The sequence below is a fragment of the Erinaceus europaeus genome, chromosome X (genome assembly GCF_950295315.1).
Source record: "Erinaceus europaeus chromosome X, mEriEur2.1, whole genome shotgun sequence".
Taxonomy (NCBI): domain Eukaryota; kingdom Metazoa; phylum Chordata; class Mammalia; order Eulipotyphla; family Erinaceidae; genus Erinaceus; species Erinaceus europaeus.
Genome location: NC_080185.1, coordinates 83,740,002 through 83,759,909, shown reverse-complemented (window position 1 = coordinate 83,759,909; position 19,908 = coordinate 83,740,002). Strand labels below are relative to the sequence as shown.

The following is a 19,908-nucleotide window of genomic DNA, read 5'->3' as shown; positions in this document are numbered from 1 at the left end:
TTATTTACACTGGTACTTTTAGAAATGTTTATTATTGATGAGAGAGGGAGAGAGATCCAGATTTCCACCGGTGCAAATACAGGAAGTCAAACTTGATGTCTCGTGCACAAAAGTCCAGTGCTTTGTCCACTGTGCCACCTCTCTAGGCTGCATCCTTGGTTCTTATCTAAGATTCACTAAGGATCCAAATATTGCTTGCTATACTATAAAGCCTCTATAGTGTTTGCCAAGACAATGCAAACACAATAACTATTAGTGACCAAAGCTGAAAATGCATCATACTTCTCTAGATCTAGTGCTTCCACATGACTCTACCATTGGTAACTTTCACATCTATATGTAGTTTTCCCTTGTACATCATTCAGCTTATGTCTGTTCACTGCTTAGCTCTAGTTTATGGTGGTGTGAGGCACTGAACTTGGGACTTTAGAGCATCAAAAACTGAACAGATCATTCTCCAAAGAACAGATACACATGGCCCACAGACATGAAGATATGAAGGAATGCTCTACTTCACTTATTAGAGAAACACAAATATAAACTACACTGAAATTCCACCTCACACCAGTGAGAATGTCCTATATCAACAAAATAGGAAATGACAGGTGTTGGGAAGGTTGTAGAGAGAGAGAAAAAAGGACTCTTACACTGTTGGTGGGGATGTAAATTGGTGAAGCTCCCTTAAACAAGTAAAAAATGGGATAGTTTATGATCCAGCAATGTCTTTCTTAGGCATTTATCTAAAGGACATGCAAACACTCATTCAAAGGGACAAGCACACTCCTATGTTCATAGCTGCATTATTCACAATAGTCAAAGAGTGGAATTAACCTAAATACCCATTGACAAATTACAGACTAAACAAGTTATTGGATATATACTCCATAGAAAACTACTCTGCAGTCATAAAAGATGATATTCTGTCTTTGGAACAAAATGGATGGAACTGGAGGTGATTATGCTTAGCAAAATAAGTAAACAGATGAATGAAAACTACCAGCTGGTTTCACTCATATGTGGAATTTGGAGAACTGAAATATATGAAATTGTGAAAATAAACAAAAAAACAAGTAAACAAACTATCTCTAAGACTTTGTGAGTGCTATGGTAGTTATTATCATCATTGAAAGGGTGGAGACATAACACATTGGTAGAATTATACCCTGTAATCTTACAGTCTTGTAAAGCACTATTAAACACAAATAAAAAATAGCTTGTAAAAATAAAATAAAATTGGTATTATGAAATTCATAGATTCGACACAATCTTTATCAACATCCTGATAGGATGCTTTCAGAAAACAGGATAACCAATTCTAAGACTTTTATGAAGTCTCAAAAGACTAAAATGTATGATAAAGCAAAGCCTAACAATGGGATCTTCAAAGTTAACCCAATTGCCAAATAATATGGTTATAGCAATAACTATCTGTTGCCTTCTTGAATCCTAAAACAGCGGGAACCTTCCCCATTCTCTATAAAACCTCCCAATTCTGGGACCTCTAGGGTGGGGCTTGCTTTCCTGCATGCTTCTTTCTCTCAATTCATAGCACTTGATACTGCATCTGCTTATTCCAGCCTAATCAATGCAACTAGTACCACTTTGGCATGTTTAAATTCAGACTGTATCCAGAGATGTCAGGTGTGGAATGTCAACTTAATATTTCTCAGAAAACTAGAAATGGACTATGACCCAGCAATTTCTCTCCTGGAGATCTACCCAAAGGAAATAAAAGCACCCATTAGAAGAGATTGGTGTATACTTATGTTCATAGCAGCACAATTTGTAATAGCACAAACCTGAAAACAACTCAGATGCCCAAATGAGAGATGAGTGGCTAAGGATATTGTGATATCTACAGAATGGAATACTACTCAGCTGTTAAAAATGATGAGGGTATCTCCTCTGCATCATCTTGGATGTAACTAGAAGATATCATATTAAGCAAGATAAGCCAAAGGGAGAAGGACAAATGCAAAATGACCACACTTATAAGCAGGATTTATTAATAGGAATAGGGAAGGAGAACACAAGTGAAAGATGGTCTGGGCATAGTGTACTGCATCAAAGCAAAGGAATATTGGGAAGAAGGGGGAGGAAAGGGTGAAAGACAAGTGTGGGGTCCTGGTGCATAATGAAATTGTACTCATATGTCAATGACTGCACTAAACTCCCTAAAAAAATAAAATAAAAAACTAAAAAATAAATGTGCCCTTCAGAATAAAATGAAAGGGATTTAGAGGCAATCATACAAGTGAAATATGAATTGAAAAGCAATGAAGGGAAAGTTTCACTAATGTGTGGAATACAGGTAACTAAAATTGATGAGCTTGCAAATAATAATAACCATACAAACTCAAGCATCAAAATGTTTGAGCCAGGAGTCAGGCGGTAGCACAGTAGGTTAAGAGCACATGGTGCAAAGCACAAGGATTGGTGTAAGGATCCTGGTTCAAGCCCCCAGCCACCCACCTGCAGGGGAGGTCTGCAGGTGTCTATCTTTCTCTTCCCCTACTCTCTCTATTTCTCTCTGTCCTATCCAACAACAATGGCATCAATAATAATGACTACAACAATAAAACAAGGGCAACAAAAGGGAATAAATAAATAAATAAATAAAAAATGTTTGAGCCTCAAATTCTCATAAATAATACCTTATCATACTACCAGATGTGGACTAGGTTTCATTCTTAAAGAAGATAATAAAAACAAGCCAAAATGGAGTTGGGCGGTAATGAAGCAGGTTAAGCACATGTGGCACAAAGCGCAAGGACCAGAGTTTGGAGCCTGGTTTGAGCCCCTGGCTTCCCACCTGCAGGCAGTGGAGCAGGTCTGCAGGTGTCTCTTTCTCCTCCCCTCCTCTCTCCATTTCTCTCTGTCCTATCTAACAACAACGACAATAATAACTACAACAACAATCAAAAACAAGGGCAACAAAAGGGAAAGTAAATAAATGTAAAAACAAACAACAACAAAAAAACCCCAAGATAATATTTTAATGTATGTTTTTTAAAAATCACAATTTTGCTTTACATTTTCTGTTATATTTGTGTAATGTCTTTTGGATTAATATAAATTATATTTGACATATTTATTATTTCTGAAAATCAAACTAAGGCCTAGTCAACAGATTAAAGAAGGGGAAGAGAGGATCAGTTTCTATTGGCCTAAGTTGGGATACTGCTAAAGATCCTACAGTAAAGTACACAATACAAGTACCCATATTGTGTTTTGTTTTAAGTCAGGTCCACTTTGACATGATATCTCACGATAATATAACAAGTCTCTGTTTAAAAAGTGAGGACAATGCAGGAAAATGTTCCTTTAGAGCCAAAGGCCAGGCTGTTTGAGAGACTAAGGTCAAAGAAATTCCAGTAGAGTTTTTTTAAGCCACCAGCACCCTCTTCTGATTACTTACCATACGTTATAGAATATAGTGCCCTCAGCAAAAGTAAGACGAATTTTCCATACCTCCAGGGTAAAAAAACATTGCCCATTAAAGTATAACATGCCGCCAGCTGTCAAAAATTTACTAGACGCTGTACTATTATTTAGAAAGGGAAGCCTTTAGTGATGTCTAATCTGTTCAACATGGGGGGAAAAGGGGAGAGATTAGATACTATGACACAAGGGTTATTCCCCCCCCAAATTTTCACTCAGTGCTAGTATACTAGTTTGCACTCAAGTTGATGGACACATTTGTTTACTGCTTTTATTTTTTAAATGGTATTTTTTTATTTATTTAAGAAAGTATTAATTACCAAAACCATAGGGTAGGAGGGGTACAATTCCACACAATTTTTAAATGGTCTTTTAAAAAAATTTATTCCCTTTTGTTGCCCTTGTTGTAAATGGTCGTTTTAAAAAAGGTTTTGTACATTTGAGAGTCGACTGTAGAGCACACAGCTCTTTAAGAATGTCTTTGTTCTTCCTATGCTCCAGTCCTGTGCTTTTCCACAAAATATATAGCCTAAATTTGAGTAAATTCGAATTTCCAATCTTAACACTGTGTACATTGTATAAGACTCTCTGTAGATTTAGTTACTTTTGCGCACGGAGAGGGGCAATGAAACACACATTATATTAAATATCCGTGTTGTGTTTTTTAAAGACACATAGTTGTTGAAACATTTAAATTTGTTGAGGTAGAAAAAAATGGGAAGGAGGTGGAGAGGGGATGTACGTCTCAGGATACAGGAAATACGGTAACAGCGAAACCGGGAGGAGGCTCTGTGCCAGCAGGAGACCCGCCGCCATCTCAGGTCTCTCGGCCTTGCCTGGCCCCACCTGAGAGCACTGAAGCCTGAATATTATAATCCTTATGGGGGACCAACCTTGTACCTCCGGGAGATCCACGCTCTCTCCTGGGAGCTCTAGGGAATCCAAGCCACCCAAAAAACGCTGCCTCCTAGCTCCGCGGTGGGATTATCCAGAAGGAACACCCAACGGAGGTAGTACCCCTCTCCCCTCAGCACCTCCTCCTGCATCTTCAGGCCTGAAGTCGCATCCTCCTCCCCCGGAGAAGTAGTAGGATATTCTTCTTACACTCCGAACCAGGTCAGATTTCCTTCTTTAGCTTCTAGGATATCCAAGCTCTTTGAAAGTTATTTTTGCGTTTCCCAGGTCTCTCTCCTTTTCCTTGTCTCCACACTTTCAAGATTGAGTAAAAGAACTGCTGACTGCTTTCACGAAATACATAGTAGTGGAATTATGGTATTTAGTGACATTAAGTTATTTTAATTTGTTAATGGTGATAATTTGTGGTTATATTTTTAAATAAAAAAGGCCAAAGTCTCTTGATGTGTCTAAAATTCAATAGGGCAGAGATGAGATGAATAGGTATAAAATGTTGATAAATTGATAATTGCTAAACCTTGGTGGTGTGTAAATGGGAATTCGTCGTACTATTCTTTCTAGACTTGAGTACAATTGTACATTTAATATTTAAAAAAATGGTTGGTTCAAGACCAGTAACAACATTGTGCTGAAGGCCTAATTTCTGTCTGCACTGTGATAACAGGTTATTATTGTAAGACAAGGCTTCAACAGTGTGTTTCTCTGTCTATGATGAAATCTTTTATTAAGTTTTTTTTGTTTGTTTTTAATAACTTTACTATATGGTAAGCTAAACCCCAGGACTGCTAATTGATAGTATTCAAGAAGCACCCAGGATGGGGGGAAGGACTTTGGGTGGACCTTAGGGTAAGTAGTGTCTGCAATTTGTAAATGAAAGTAAATGCTTTTAGGGCCTACTATGTTCAAAACCAAACTCTCCTGGCAGCCTTGTTTTGGGAAAAGCTTGGCTCTAACTCCAAATGGATGAAGAATACTGGTGGGGGTGGGGATGGGGGGTGAATATAGTGTTGCAGTTAATTTTTTAAAAATATTTTATTTATTTATTAATGAGAAAGATTGGGGGAGAGAGAAAGAACCAGATATCACTCTGGCACATGTGCTGCTGGGGATCGAACCCAGGACCTCATGCTTGAGTGTCCAAAGCCTTATCACTGCGCCACCTCCCGGACCACTGCAGTTAATTTTTTATGCTAAAGTGTATGAAGTTTAATCCATAAGTGATAATCATTGCCAATTTTCAAGCAAGTTCAGTTTTTACTGTCAGAGGAACAATAATCAATTTCTTTAATAGATGAGTTTGCAGAATGCAAAAATTAAAACCTAGTTTCAGTCAAGCCTCACAGATTTTTTTGTAATCCAAAGAAGACAGGATAGCTTTTCCAGCAATAAAGCTTTATGGAACCATTGCAGTTGACAAGGTCTTGTACTGGGTGCTGTAGAGATTGATGGGCATAGTGCCTTGTACACAGTGGAATGGGTATTTAAGCAGATAAATCACAATTGACAACTAAAGGCGTTCTGGACATGTGACTTAGTGGTTCTGAATAGAAAAAAAAACTATTTCACTTAAAAATCATCTTGTTTTAGTTTTCTATTGCCTTCCTTCCTTCAAATTTATCTATCTAAAAGGGGTAGTGGTGGTGGGGTTAGAAGACAGGGATAGCAGAAACAAACAGAAAACAAAATAGTTTGTATAGGGACAAAGTAGAAGAGTTTACATAATTCCTCTGCTGATTTAAATCATTGCAAATTTTAGTAATAGTCAATGTTTACTCTGTCCCAAACATTGTTTTAAATGACTTTTAGAATATTTTCTCTTAATTGCTATGCTATGGACACCTTCCAATACTACCTATTTAACTATTTTACAAGAATAGGTAATTGAAATGTGGGCTATGGTAGAACAAAGATTTGATAAGGCCAGAGTAAATAGACAGTCAGTAACAGAAGAAATTATCTTACTGTATTTTACTATTTTTCAGTCTTTGAGAGATTGCAGTATGACTCCATTTCCTTGTGCATTCATAAAATAGTTCATCCAGTGAAGACAGTGATTACTGACAGTGCCACCCTGCTTTTTCTGATATTCTGCACCTGGAAGTTGTGATATTTAAGGTAATCTCTTTATGAAATTGAGAGAATCTCAAAAATTGAAATTTCTTTATGAAATTGAGAGAATCTCTTTATGAAATTGAGAGAATCTCTTTATGAAATTGAGAGAAGGTAAAATAAGAGTTTGAGAGAATCTCTTTATGAAATTGAGAGAATCTCTTTATGAAATTGAGAGAATCTCTTTATGAAATTGAGAGAAGGTAAAATAAGAGTTTATTATAATAACTTAAAAATACCTAGCCAAACAGAATAACACCAAATGATAACATAGAAATCATTTTCTACATCATATAAAGCCACATTATAATCATACAATATAATAATAATGCAACATTTAAAATGTTTTGTTAGATTAATTCTAATTATCTTATATAAGGTTTCTGCTGTTAGTGTGAAATCTGTCTTTTAGAATACATTTTTGATTATTGTTGGTAGATGAGAAAGTGGTATTTTTGCATACATATTGATTCAGCAGCCATTCTGAATTCTACTTGTTCTAATTAATTATAGATTCTCTTGGGTTATTTGTTGTAATGTTAATGGTAGTTTCTTCCTTTTCACTATATTTTAGCTCCTCTCCCCATGCTAGAACATTCAGACAAGAAATAGTAACAATAATAGGGGTCTTTTTGTCTTGTCGTTGAACATAAAAGGGAATCATCTAAATGTTTTATCACTTCAGTATATTTTTATTTTTGAGATCCAATTTTTTTCTGTTATTAGTTTTTGGTGATTTATTTTGGGTGAGTATGGAGTTTTTTCTGAAAATTCTTTGCTTTTATTGGTATGATTATACTTTCACCCATTACCATCATAGTGTAACTATGTGATAACTTGCAAGTCAGTTTTCTAATATATATTTATTTACTTTTATTTCACTACGTTTTACCACTGAATATTTTGTTTACTACATCGATTAGCTTTTTGTCTTTCTTTTTATTTTTGGTACCTTTTGTTTGCCTTTTTTCTGATTTATAGATTTGAACTTTTGCTCATTAACTTTTGATTTTCTTTTCTTCTTTTCTTAATGCTTTTTTATAGGACAGACAGAAATTGAGATGGAAAGGAAAGGTAGATGGAGAAGAGAAAGAGAGACACCTGCATTGGTTTACTGCTTGTGAAGTTTCCCCCATGCAGATGGGGAACAAGGACTTAAACCCAGGTCTTAGCTTATAGTGATATCCACCACCACCTTGTACCCCTTCAATTTTCTTTTCTAAATAATTTATAGCCATAATTTATATCTGCTGTATATAAAACTTGCAGATATTTTTGTTATCATTTGATTAATAATTTATCATTTTTCATGATTTTTAAAGATTTATTTCATATAATATATAGAGTAAGAGATTCACATGAAAACAAGAGAAGTCACAATTCAAGTACATGTGGTGTCAGGACTTGAACTGGGAAGCTCAGGCATGCAAGTGCTGTAATCTGTCACTTGAACTAGCTCCTTGGCCACTCTTATGAATTTTTTTTTTACTTACGAATTTTTTATGCAATTAATTACTAGTCTATGTATAATAAACCATATCTTCTTTAAAATATGTATAATAAACCTTATCTTCTTTAAAATGTTTGAGGGCAGAGGGTAGATAGCACAGTAGTAATACAAAGAGATTCTTATGCCTGAGGCCCCAAAGTCCCAGGTTTAGTTCCCTGCACCATCACAAGCCAGAGCTGAGCAATGCTGTTTAAAATTTTATATATGTATTCCTCTTATAGTAAAACACAAAATTAGATAGCATCTCCTCATCCCAATAGACTTTTCCAACATAAAATGTGTTATTTTATTAAATATGTAGGACAAGGAATCATGCTATTTGGTTTTAGAGTAATTGCTATATGCTTTTAAAAACTGCTTATGTAGATTTCTGCACTTTAAAATTCATAAGAAGGATTGTGAGGATAGGATATAAGTAACACATCAGATTTAGATATGCATGATTTAGATGCCAGATTTAATCCCTAGCAACACCATAGCTTATGCCATAGCTTAGTAGGATTCTGGTCTCATTCATGAAAATAAATTTCTTTTTTAATTTTAAGAATATCATTCATATTTTGCTTTATTTTATTTATTATTACTTTTTTTTTGCTTCATCATCTCCCTCCCCAACCCATTCTTTCTTTTATTTTCTTCTCTTTCCTCAATCCCATTGTCCACTTCCCTCTCTTCTTTCTCTTACACCTCTCTCTCTGAACTAGTGGAGAGTAAATTGCAGAAATCATGCTTCAAACTTCAATGTATATTTCCTTAGAAAGATGCCTTTCTCATATATGGCCTAAGTACATCTGTCAAAAATAGAAATTTGACATTTTGGTTCAGCAGATAGCTCATGGGTAAATTGATAGACTCTTGGACACAATGTCCCGAGTTTAGTCCTTGGCATCACATATGCAGGAGTGATGCTTTGGTTCTCTCTCCTCCTCCTCCTCCTCTCTCTCCCATCTCTCATTAATAAATAAGTATGTCTTAGAAAAATATCAGAATAAGAGTTGGTTTAAATGAGACCTGAGCACTGCTTGATTCTGTCATGCCTGGGATTGGACCTGGGAATTCTGGATCTTCGGACATGCAATTATGGTGCTGTACAATGAGCTATTTCCCTAGTCTTAATTTTTAGTAATTTAGGAACTTATTCCATAGTAGCCATATCAGTTTATGCCACCACCAAGAATAGGTGTTCTCTTTTCTCCACATACTTGTTATCTCTTCTTTTTTCTTCTAAGAAGTATGAGACAGTTTTTGATTTTGGCTTTGATGTATATTTTCCTGATGAATAGTGGTATTGAACACTTTTTCCCCCTATAGCTATTGTCCATTTCACTGTGCCCTTTGGAAAAATACCAATTCATGTTATTCACCCATTTTAAAAAACATTCTCAGTTTTTTAAATATTGAGTTGATTTCCTTATATGTTTTGGAAATTTATCCCTTGTCAAACATGTAGTTTGCGAATATTTTCTGCTTTTCTATAAGTAGCCTTTTCATTTTGTGATCATTTGTTTTCCTGTGTAGATACTTTATAGTTTGATTTGGTCTCATCTGTTTTTTTTTTTATTTTGTTGCTTGTGCTTTGGGTAGAATATCTATCAAGCCATTGTAAAGACCCATATCAGGAAGAATTTTTTTCCTGTGATTTTTAGGAGTGCTATGTCATTTCAAAATAATTTTTGAATATAGTGTAAAATAAGACTCTAGTTTCATTCCATTATTTTTACCTACACTATAGTACATTTTGGTTAGTTGTCCCAATAAAGTTTTTAATAGCTGTTTTGTTTTCTTGCTTGAAATTTCATGCCAGAATGTTTTAGCTTGTCATGTCTCTTTAGTTTTCTTTTCTGTTTTTTTTCCTTTTAAAAAATGCAGTGACAGAGATGGAACTTGGGATCTCACACATGTACTATACAGCTGAGTAACTTTCCTCAGTCCAGTTGTTTATTTTTTAACTTTCTTTTTAACTTTTTTCCACTTTATGGGGGGAGGTTAATGACTTACAGTATAGTGTTGACACATAGGTACAACCTCTTATCTCCCTATGATAGATGTCTGCAAGACACTCAATCTTCCTACCTAAGCCCATGCTCCAGGATCCCTATACTCCTTTATCTAAATCCTTTTGCCCCTTTCCTAGACTCATTTACTGTGGTTCAATACACCATACTCAGTCCAAGTATCACCTTATGATTTCCTCTACTGTCCTTATTTCTTAATTTGTACATATGAATAAAATCACCTGGTACTCATCCTTCTTTGTCTGGCTTATTTCACTCAACATATTATCTTCAAAGTCCATTCAAGACATGGCAAACGAGATGAAGCCATTGTTTTTAACAACTGCATAGTATTCCATTGGATATATATATATATATATATATATATATATATATATATATATATATATATATATATCATAGCTTTCTTAACAAATCATCTATTGTTGGGTATCTGGGTTGCTTCTAAGTTTGGGTTATTATAGGTTGTTTTGCTATGAACAGAGGTGTGCATAGATCTCTTTTGAATGGTCATATTTTCTTCCTTTAGATAGATCTCCAGGAGAGGAACTACTATGTCATAGTGTAGATCCATTGACTGTTCTGATGAGTCTCCAGATGGTTCTCTACAGGGGTTGGACCAATGTACAGTCCTACCAGCAATGTAGAGAGTTCCTTTTCTCCCAAAGCCTCCCCATTGGTTGGTGTTCTATCTTTTTTCTTTTTTAATTATCTTTATTTATTTATTGTATAGAGACAGTCAGAAATTGAGGAGGAAGGGAGTGATAGAGAAGGAAACAGACAGAGAGACACCTGCGACACCGTTTTACAACCTGCAAAGTTTTCCCCCTGCAGGTGGGGACCAGGGGCTCGGACCCAGGTCCTTGCACATTGTAGCATATACACTCAACCAAATGTGCCACCACCCAGTCCCGTGTTCTATCTTTTCAAATGTATGACATTCTCACAGGTGTAAAGTGATATCTCAGTGATGTCTTTCTTTGAATTTTTCTGATCATCAGTGACTTTGAGCATTTTTTCATATCTCTTTGAATCTCTCCTTTAGAGAAGATCTTGCCCATGTCCTTCCCCCATTTTCAATGTAATTTTATTTTATTTTATTTATTTTTTTTTCCAGAGAACTGCTTGGCTCTGGCTTATGGTGGCATGGGGGATTGAATCTGGTACCTGGGAGCCTTAGGCATGAGAGTTAGTTTGCATAACCATTATGTTATCTCCCCCACCTGGAATTTTTTTTAATTGTTGATTTTTCTTTTTTTAATTTTTATGAGACCATGAGATAGAGATGGAGATGACACATAATAGCAGGAGAATGCAAAGCACAGCTCTACCATCAGATTTCTACTTGTACCACTCATATGTGGCCAGGATTAAATTGCTGAGTTTCCTCCCCAGACACATTTGAATTTTAATTTGGAACAGTTCAAACTTTCTTTTTATTCCATAACATTGACAGTTTTAAAAATACAGTAAGCATTCCATTCTCCCAGTCTGCCTCTGTCTTTCCCTTAGTAGGGTGGGTCTCTGGGGAAGCAGAGCTCCAAGAGGGATAGAGAATGGGAAAGCTATCAGGGGAGGGGATGGGATACGGAGATTGGGTGGTGGGAATTGTGTGGAGTTGTACCCCTCCTACCCTATGGTTTTGTTAATTTATCCTTTCTTAAATAAAAAAAAATAAAGTTGGGAGTTTCCCATATCTGTTTTGATCATTAAAAAAAAATACAGTAAACTTTCTTTGAGAATGTTTCCCACTTTAAGTTTGTGTGTCATTTCATCATTATATTTAGATTATTAATTTTGGACAAAAAACCAGAGAAATAATGTATCATGCTTAGGGCATTGTGTTAGTGCTGTATGGTACTAATTTCAAAGTTCTGAAGTGATGTTAACCTCAATTTCGTAAATGTTTGGTTAAGATGTAGTTCCTACACTTATCCATTCTTAAATTACAATATTTGACTTTAATAATTTTGCTGAAAATTGTAATAGCATCCGCTGGCCTTAATAATCACTGATAATTCTTTTTAACAAAGTAAGCAATCCAATAGGTCTTTAATAAAAATGAGCAAGGTCTTTCTCTCTTCCTTCCTTTCTTTCTCTGTTTTACATTTTATTGGAGGGGGGTTAATGGCTGACAGTGTATTTGTTGACACATGGGCACAATTCCTCATTTCCCCTTAATAGGCGTCTGTAGAACAAACATTGTCATCCCCAACTTGGGTCTTTTCCCACCATCGTACAGCAGAATTCCAAAGTTCTGTTCATTTCCTTCCTTCCCCAGAGTTCTTTGCTTTGGTGTAATACACTCCACACAGTCCAAATTCTATAAAGTGTTTTTCCTTCTTCTCTTCATTTTTTAAGTTCTGCCTATGAGTAAGATCATCTAGTATTCAACCTTTTTTTTTTTACTTATCTCACTTTTGATTATTACCATGATAGTTGAAAATGATAATTTTAAAATTATTGTTTTTACTACTTTATTTGCATTCTACTTCAAGGGATTTTTTTTCTCTACTTCTGTGGTTGCTTATGTATTTAAGTTTGGAAACACAGATTTTTTTTTACTTTTTTATCATTACCTTATTGCTATTATTATTTATTTTAATGTTCAGATTATCTGAGACTTAGCCAGTGGTATCCAATTCAACTGAACTATTTGTGATGTTCCCATTAACATTTTGATATATATTTTGACTGCATCATTTCCTTACTTCATTTTTTTCAGGCTTGTCTTACTCTTCTTCCTCACTGACTTTTTTTTTCTATAGAGCTCCTATACCTTTTAATAGGCATGGTATTTAGAAACAAAAACATGAATATATATGTATGTAGTTCAATCTTTTGTTATTTCATTTTAATAGCACCTAGTACAGATACTATAGTTTATATGGTTCTGATTTTGTCAAAATTTGCCTTACATCCTAGAAAATGTGGTCAATTTATGTATTTCATGGTTCCTGGAAATATTTTGTGCATATATATATATATATATATATATTTTTTTTTTTTTTTACTTAAATTTTAAAAAAAATTTTTATTTATAAAAAGGAAACATTGACAAAACCATAGAATAAGAGGGTTACAGCTTCACACAATTCCCACCACCAGAGCTCCGTATACCAACCCCTCCCCTGAGAGCTTTCCTACTCTTTAACCCTCTGGGAGTATGGACCCAAGATCATTGTGGGAAGCAGAAGGTTGAAGGTCTAGCTTCTGTAATTGCTTCCCCGCTGAACATGAACGTTGACAAGTTGATATATATTCCATCCTGTCTCTCTCTTTCCCTAGTGGGGAGGGGCTCTGGGGAAGCGGAGCTCCAAGGCACATTGGTGGGGTTGTCTGTCCCGGGAAGTCTGGTCGCATCTTGCTAGCATCTGGAACCTGGTGGCTGAAAAGAGAGTTAATATACAAAGCCAAAGAAAATGTTGGACAATCATGGACATAAAGGATGGAATAGTGCAGGTGAAGTGTTGGGGGATCTTCCATTTTGTAGATAGCTAGTAGGCATATTTTAGTTATATTTCAAAGGGCTTGTAGCTATACTAGGTTTTTTTTTTTTTTTTTGCCTGAGCCTGAAATCTGGTATGCAGGTTAATCCTAATTATTGTCTGGGGAGATGATATCATGGCTGGGAAAAGGACCAGGAAGTTGGGTCAGGGAAGAGAGTAGCTCCCTAGTAAGGGAAAGGGGTATAAATATTACTGTAAACCCCATCAATTTGATGTGATCAGGGGCTCATAATTAGCCTGTGAGACATCTACATCCCTCTAGATCTGAGCTCACATTCTGGGGTCATGAGTAAGAACATTCCATGCTGCCTCAGTATCGACCCATCTTCCTCAGGTGTAGCATAGAGTATGTTGTCCATCCTCCCTTCGGAGGATGGAACATTCTCTACCATCGTTGATCCAGGTTGAGGGCAAGGTCCTATGGGGGCCCACAAAGAGGTCTATTTTGTTGTTCCTGATAGAGATGACCTGTAACAATGGAGAGATGGATTTATTTGAGTTCTAGGCCTATCAAGTCTGTTTGGGAGACTCAGGACTCCCTGATTAGGGCTACAGCTGGTGGAATGGCCTGATAGTGACTAAAGAGTCATTGTTAAAGTAAGCCAGTATCTTGCCCTTATTCAGCTTTTGCAGTCATTGCTTTGCTAAGGTTAGCTTTGGAGTGAGAGAGAGAACTGTAATAGGAAGTAGGTGAGGAGGGTATCTAAGCCTAAGTAGACACTATTTCATTAGGACTTTATACTGACTCACTAAAGACTATTGTGTATTTTTGCTTTCAGGTATATATTTTGCCCTAATTTATAGATACATGTGAGCATATGCTCTCTCTTAAGGGACCTGGCCTATATCAGGTTTTGGGACATTGTTAGGAAGTGAACTTCCTGCAATGGAATTAGAAACTTCCATGAAAGGAAAGCTCTCACCTGAGTGATGAGAGTGAAGGGCTGGCAATCCATGCCTGATGTGTCTGAGGTGAAGCATGCTGAGATGGTACTTGTTGCATTGATTAAGTTGGAATCAGCGGATGCAATATCATTTGGCCTGACTTGAGAGAAGCCTGCAGGGAAGTGAGCCCCACTCCAGAGGTTACAGGATTGGGAGAAACATAAGCTCTATAGATGAAGTGGGAGATTCCTGTTGGCCTAGGGTTTAAAAAGACAATAGTTATTGCAATAATCACATTGTTTGGCAGTTGGGTTAACTTTCAAGAATCCCTTTGTTAGGATTTGCTGTATCATATACACCCTCACCATATTTCATGTCCTTTGACATTGTTTGCATATAGCTATGCCACCAGTTGCTTTTGTTCTCCCTGGACTAAGCTTCTAAGAGAGTCAAAATATCAAAGACTCAGCTTATGTATTAAAAAAACTCAGTCTGTGCTTTTAAAAGTTTGAGATATTCAATTTCCCCTCTCATATTAATTAAATAGTGATTTATATTACTGTAAATTGATGAGAGTGTACATAAAAACCATTCCCATCACTGAAACACTGTGTCCCATCCCATCATGAAGCTGAACATTCACCCTCACCCTTAAGCCAGAATTTTTTCTTTGGTGCCCTACTCCAAATTCAGTCAACTCCTGCTTTGAATTTCCCTTTTTATTCTTCTTTCTCAACTTCTGTTTATGAGTGGGATCATCCCATACTCGTCTTTATCTTTCTGACTTAGCTCACATAAGTTCTTTTAGCTCCATCCACGATGGGTCAGAGAAGGTGGGTTCATTGTTCTTAATAGCTGCATAGTATTCCATTGTGTATATATACCACAGCTTTCTTAGCCACTCATCTGTTGTTGGGCACCTGGGTTGCTTTCAGGTTTTAGCTATTACGAATTGTGCTGCTATGAACATAGGTGTACACATCTTTTTGGTTGGGTGTTATGGAGTCCTTGGGGTATATCCCCAGGAGAGGAATTACTGGGTCATATGGTAGGTCCATGTCTAGCCTTGTGAGAGTTCTCCAGACTGCTCTCCAGAGAGGCTGAACCAATTTACATTCCTACTAGCAGAGCCGAAGGGTTCCTCTGTCCCCAAAGCCTCTCCAGCATTTGTTGTTACTGTCCTTTTTGATATATGCCATTCTCACAGGAGTGAGGTGCTATCTCAGTGTTGTCCTTATTTGCATTTCTCTGACAATCAGCCACCTGGAGCAATTTTTCATATGTTTGTTAGCCTTTTGGATCTCCTCTGAAGAGCATGTTTTGTTCATATCCTCTGCCCATTTTTGAATGGGGTCGTTTGCATTTTTTTTGCTAAGTTTGCTGAGCTCTTTTATATTTTGGCAGTTAGTCTATTGTCTGATGTATGGCATGTGAAGTTCTTCTCCCATTCTGTAAGGGGTCTATTTGTTTGTGTGATAGTTTCTTTGGCTGTGCAGAAGCTTTTCAATTTGATGTAGTCCCACTGGTTTGTTTCTGCTTTAGTCTTCCTTGCAGTTGGGTTTGTTTCATCAAAGATGTCCTTGGGGTTTAGGTGGGAAAGTGTTCCCCCAATGTTTTCCTCTAAGTATTTTATAATTTCTGGTCTAACGTCCAGGTCCTTCATCCATTTGGAGTTGATTTTTGTTTCCAGTGAGATAAGGTGATTCAGTTTCATTCTTCTGCATATTTCAACCCAGTTTTCCCAGCACCATTTATTGAAGAGGGCCTCCTTCCTCCATTTAATACTTTGGGCCCCCTTATCAAAGATTTGATGTCCATAGGTGTGGGGGTTTAGTTCTGGGCTTTCAGTTCTGTTCCACTTGTCTGTGTGCTTATTTTTGTTCCAGTACCAGGCTGTTTTGATGATGATGGCCTTATAACATAGTTAGAGATCTGGGAGTGTCATGCCTCCATTTCTGTTTCTTTCCTCAACATTGTATTGTCAATTCTAGGTGTTTTCTGGTTGTAGATAAATGACTGTAATTTTTGTTCTATTCTCTTAAAGAAGCTTGGTGGAACTTTGATGGGTATCATGTTAAATTTGTATATGGCTCATGGGGGGATATTCATTTTGATGATATTTATTCTTCCAATCCATGAGCATGGGATGTCTTTCCATTTCTTGGTATCATTTTCTATTTCCTTGAATAGTGATTTGTAATTTTATTTATAGAAATCTTTCACTTCTTTGGTCAGGTTTATTCCTAGTCATTTTATTGATTTTGCTGCAACAGTGAATAGGAGTGATTTCTGGATATCCTCTTCTTTGGATTTAGTGTTTGAATAGAGAAATGCCACTAATTTTTGTACACTGATTTTGTAGCCTGACACTTTGCTATATTGACTAATAACTTCCAGTAGTTTTCTGCTGGATTCTCTAGGTTTTTCTATGTATACTATCATATCATCTGCAAATAGTGAGAGCTTGACTTCTTCCTTTCCCATCTCTATTCCTTTGATTTCTTTCTCTTGCCTGATAGCTATGGCAAGAATTTTGAATACTATGTTGAAGAGTAATGGTGATATTGGACATCCCTGTCTAGTCCCCGATCTGAGGGGGAATGCTTTCAGTTTCTGTCCATTGGGTGTTGGCTGTAGGTTTGTTATATACGGACTCCACTATCTTGAGGAATGTCCCATGTATTCCCATCTTTTGTAGTGTTTTGAGCATGAATGGATGTTGGATTTTGTCAAAGGCTTTCTCTGCATCCATTGAGATAATCATTTGGTTTTTGGTTTTGCTTTTATTGATGTGGTGAATGACATTGATTGACTTACATATGTTGAATCAGCCTGCATTCCTGGGATAAATCCCACTTGGTCGTGATGAACAATCTTTTTGATATACTGCTGTATCTGGTTGGCCAGGATCTTGTTTAATATTTTGGCCTCTATGTTCATCAGAGATATTGGTCTATAGTTTTCCTTTTTTGTTGTGTTCCTATCTGCTATTGGTATCAGGGTTGTGTTGGCTTCGTAGAAGGTGGAAGGTAGTGTTTCTGTTTCTTCAGTCTTGTGGAAGAGCTTTAGAAGTATAGGTATTAACTGTTTCCTGAAAGTTTTCTAGAATTCATTTGTGAAACCATCTGGTCCAGGACTTTTGTTGTTGGGGAGATTCTTAATAACAATTTCAATTTCTTTATCTGTGATTGGTGCCTTTAGGTTTTGTAGTTCTTCTTGGTTCAGTTTTGGAAGGGCATATGTTTCTAGGAATTCTTCCATTTCTTCCAGATTCTCTAGCTTGGTGGTGTATAGTTCATCATAGAAGTTTCACATGATTTGCTGGATTTCTGTGGTGTCACTTGTGATATCTCCTCTATCATTTACAATTCTATTAATTTGAGTCTTCTCCTTTTTTTATTGAGTCTGACTAGGGGTTTGTCAATCTTGTTTAGTTTTTCAAAGAACCAACATTTGGTTTCATTGATCTTTGTATGGTTCTCTTATTTTCAGTGTTGTTTATTTCTGCTCTAATTTTAGTGATTTCTGTCATTCTGGTTGCTTTAGGGTTCCTTTGTTCCTCTTCCTCTAAGTCCTTAAGGTGTGCAGTAAGGTTATTTATTTTGACTTTTTCTTGTTTTTTAATTTATGACTATGGCTATGAGTTTCCCTCTCAGTACTGCTTTAGCTGTGTCCCAAATATTTTGATAGCTTGTGTCTTCATTTTCGTTTTATTCCAGGCACATTTGAATTTCTTACTTGAGTGTCTCTCTGACCCAGAGGCTCTTAAGCAGTATGTTGCTTAGTTTCTAAATTCTGTGTCTTTTAGTATTTTTCTGTTTGATGTTAAAAGTTAGCTTTACTCCACTGTGGTCTGAGAAGGTACTTGGGATGATTTCAATGCTGTTGAATTTGTTGATGCTCTTTGTGGCCTAATGTGGTCTATTCTTGAGTATGTGTTGTGTGGATTTGAAAAGAAAGGGTATTTGAGTTTTTTGGGGTGAAGAATTCTGAAAATGTCCAGGAGGTCTAGTCTGTCTATCTCTTCATTTTTCTTGTTCCTTTGTTGTTTCTCTGCTTTGTTGATCTGTCTATGTGTGAGAGTGTGGTGTTAAAGTCTACCACTATTATTGTGTTACTAGTGATGTATTTTTGTAGTTCTTTCAGTAGGTGTTTGATGTATTTAGATGGTCCCTCATTGGGTGCATAGATGTTAATAATTGCTAAATCTTCTTGGCTGATTGATCCTCTAATCATTATGTAATGGCCTTGATTATCTTTTATTACTTTATTTAATTTAAAGTCTATTGTGTCAGAGATGAGAATCTCTGTTCCTGCCCTTTTTTGTGGTCCATTACCCTGTATGATAGTTTTCCATCCTTTCACTTTAAGTCTGTGTTTGTCTTGTTGGGTCAGGTGGGATTCTTGCAAGCAGCATATGGTTGGGTTTTGTTTTTTGATCCATCCTCCCACTCTTTGCCTTTTAATGGGTGAATTTAAGCCATTGACATTTGTTGATATTATGGATTTAACGTATTGTAGTGCCATTATTCAACAGTTTTTTATTTGCTCTGATATATACTAAGTATTATGATGATGTTCTTGTTTGTAAGAGCTCTTTTAGAACCTCTTTCAAGGCAGGTTTGGTGATGGTTGCCTCCTTTAGTACATCTGAGATGGTTTTGATCCCTCCCTCTAGTTTGAATGAAAGTCTAGCAGGATATATTATCCTTGGTTGAAACCCTTTTTCATTCAGGGTTCGATAGATATCTTGCCATTCTCTTCTGGCTTTTAGAGTTTGAGTGGAGAAGTCTGCTGATAGTATTATGGGTTTACCCCTGTATGTGACTTTTTGTTTTTCTCTTGCAGCCTGTAGGATCCTTTCTTTATCCTTACTTCTTTTCATTGTAACTATGATGTGTCTTGGTGTCTTCAGGTGTGGGTTAATTCTGTTTGGGACTCTCTGTGCCTCTTGAATCTTAATGCCCTTTTTGTTGTTTAGGTCTGGGAAGTATTCTTTTATTATTTTCTCTAGAATGTTTACTTCCGCTTCCTCTCTTTATTCCTCTGGTAGGCCAATTATAAGAATGTTACTTCGTTTGAGATCATCTCATATGTTTCTGTTGTTGTTTTCAGTGTCTCTCAATCTCTTTTTGGACTCTTTTACTCTTTTTGTTGTTGGAGAGATTCTTAATAACAGTTTTGATTTCTTTGTCTGCGATTGGTGCTTTTAGGTTTTGTAGTTCTTCTTGGTTCAGTTTTGAAAGGGCATATATTTCTAGGAATTCTTCCATTTCTTCCAGATTCTCTAGCTTGGTGGCGTATAGTTCTTCATAGAAGTTTCACATGATTTGCTGGATTTTTGTGGTGTCACTTGTGATATCTCCTCTATCATTTACAATTGTATTGATTTGAGTCTTCTCCCTTTTTTTTTAGTGAGTCTGGCTAGGGGTTTATTTTTCTGTTCTGTCGTTCTTCAGCAGTTGTGTTTTAAGTACAAGCCATGCTATATAAACACCCTTATGACAAATGCAGCCACCAACCT

At 36.4% G+C, this 19,908-nt stretch overlaps 1 protein-coding gene and 1 long non-coding RNA gene across 5 annotated transcripts in view; one reads left to right on the top strand and one right to left on the bottom strand.

The window, feature by feature from the left end:
* Nucleotides 1-4,211: 4,211 nt before the first annotated feature.
* Nucleotides 4,212-19,908, top strand: part of NBDY (negative regulator of P-body association) — an 82,863-nt gene continuing 67,166 nt past the window's right edge. For 2 of the 4 annotated variants that reach the window (XR_009547611.1, XR_009547613.1), the window contains exons 1-2: nucleotides 4,212-4,557; nucleotides 6,339-6,471. Coding sequence is in view for 1 of the 4 variants with exons in the window: in XM_060183353.1 (XP_060039336.1) it covers nucleotides 4,322-4,528 (207 nt within the window). In the remaining 3 variants the exon portion in view is untranslated. Of the gene's footprint in view, nucleotides 4,558-6,338; nucleotides 6,472-7,509; nucleotides 7,939-19,908 lie in introns of those variants that run through there. The other 2 variants (XR_009547612.1, XM_060183353.1) reach the window with 2 other exon arrangements.
* On the bottom strand, nucleotides 9,661-10,270 carry LOC132535778 (uncharacterized). Its single transcript, XR_009547485.1, has 2 exons — nucleotides 10,112-10,270; nucleotides 9,661-9,799 (listed from the first exon to the last, which is right to left on the bottom strand). It is a non-coding gene; the product is annotated as an uncharacterized LOC132535778 (long non-coding RNA).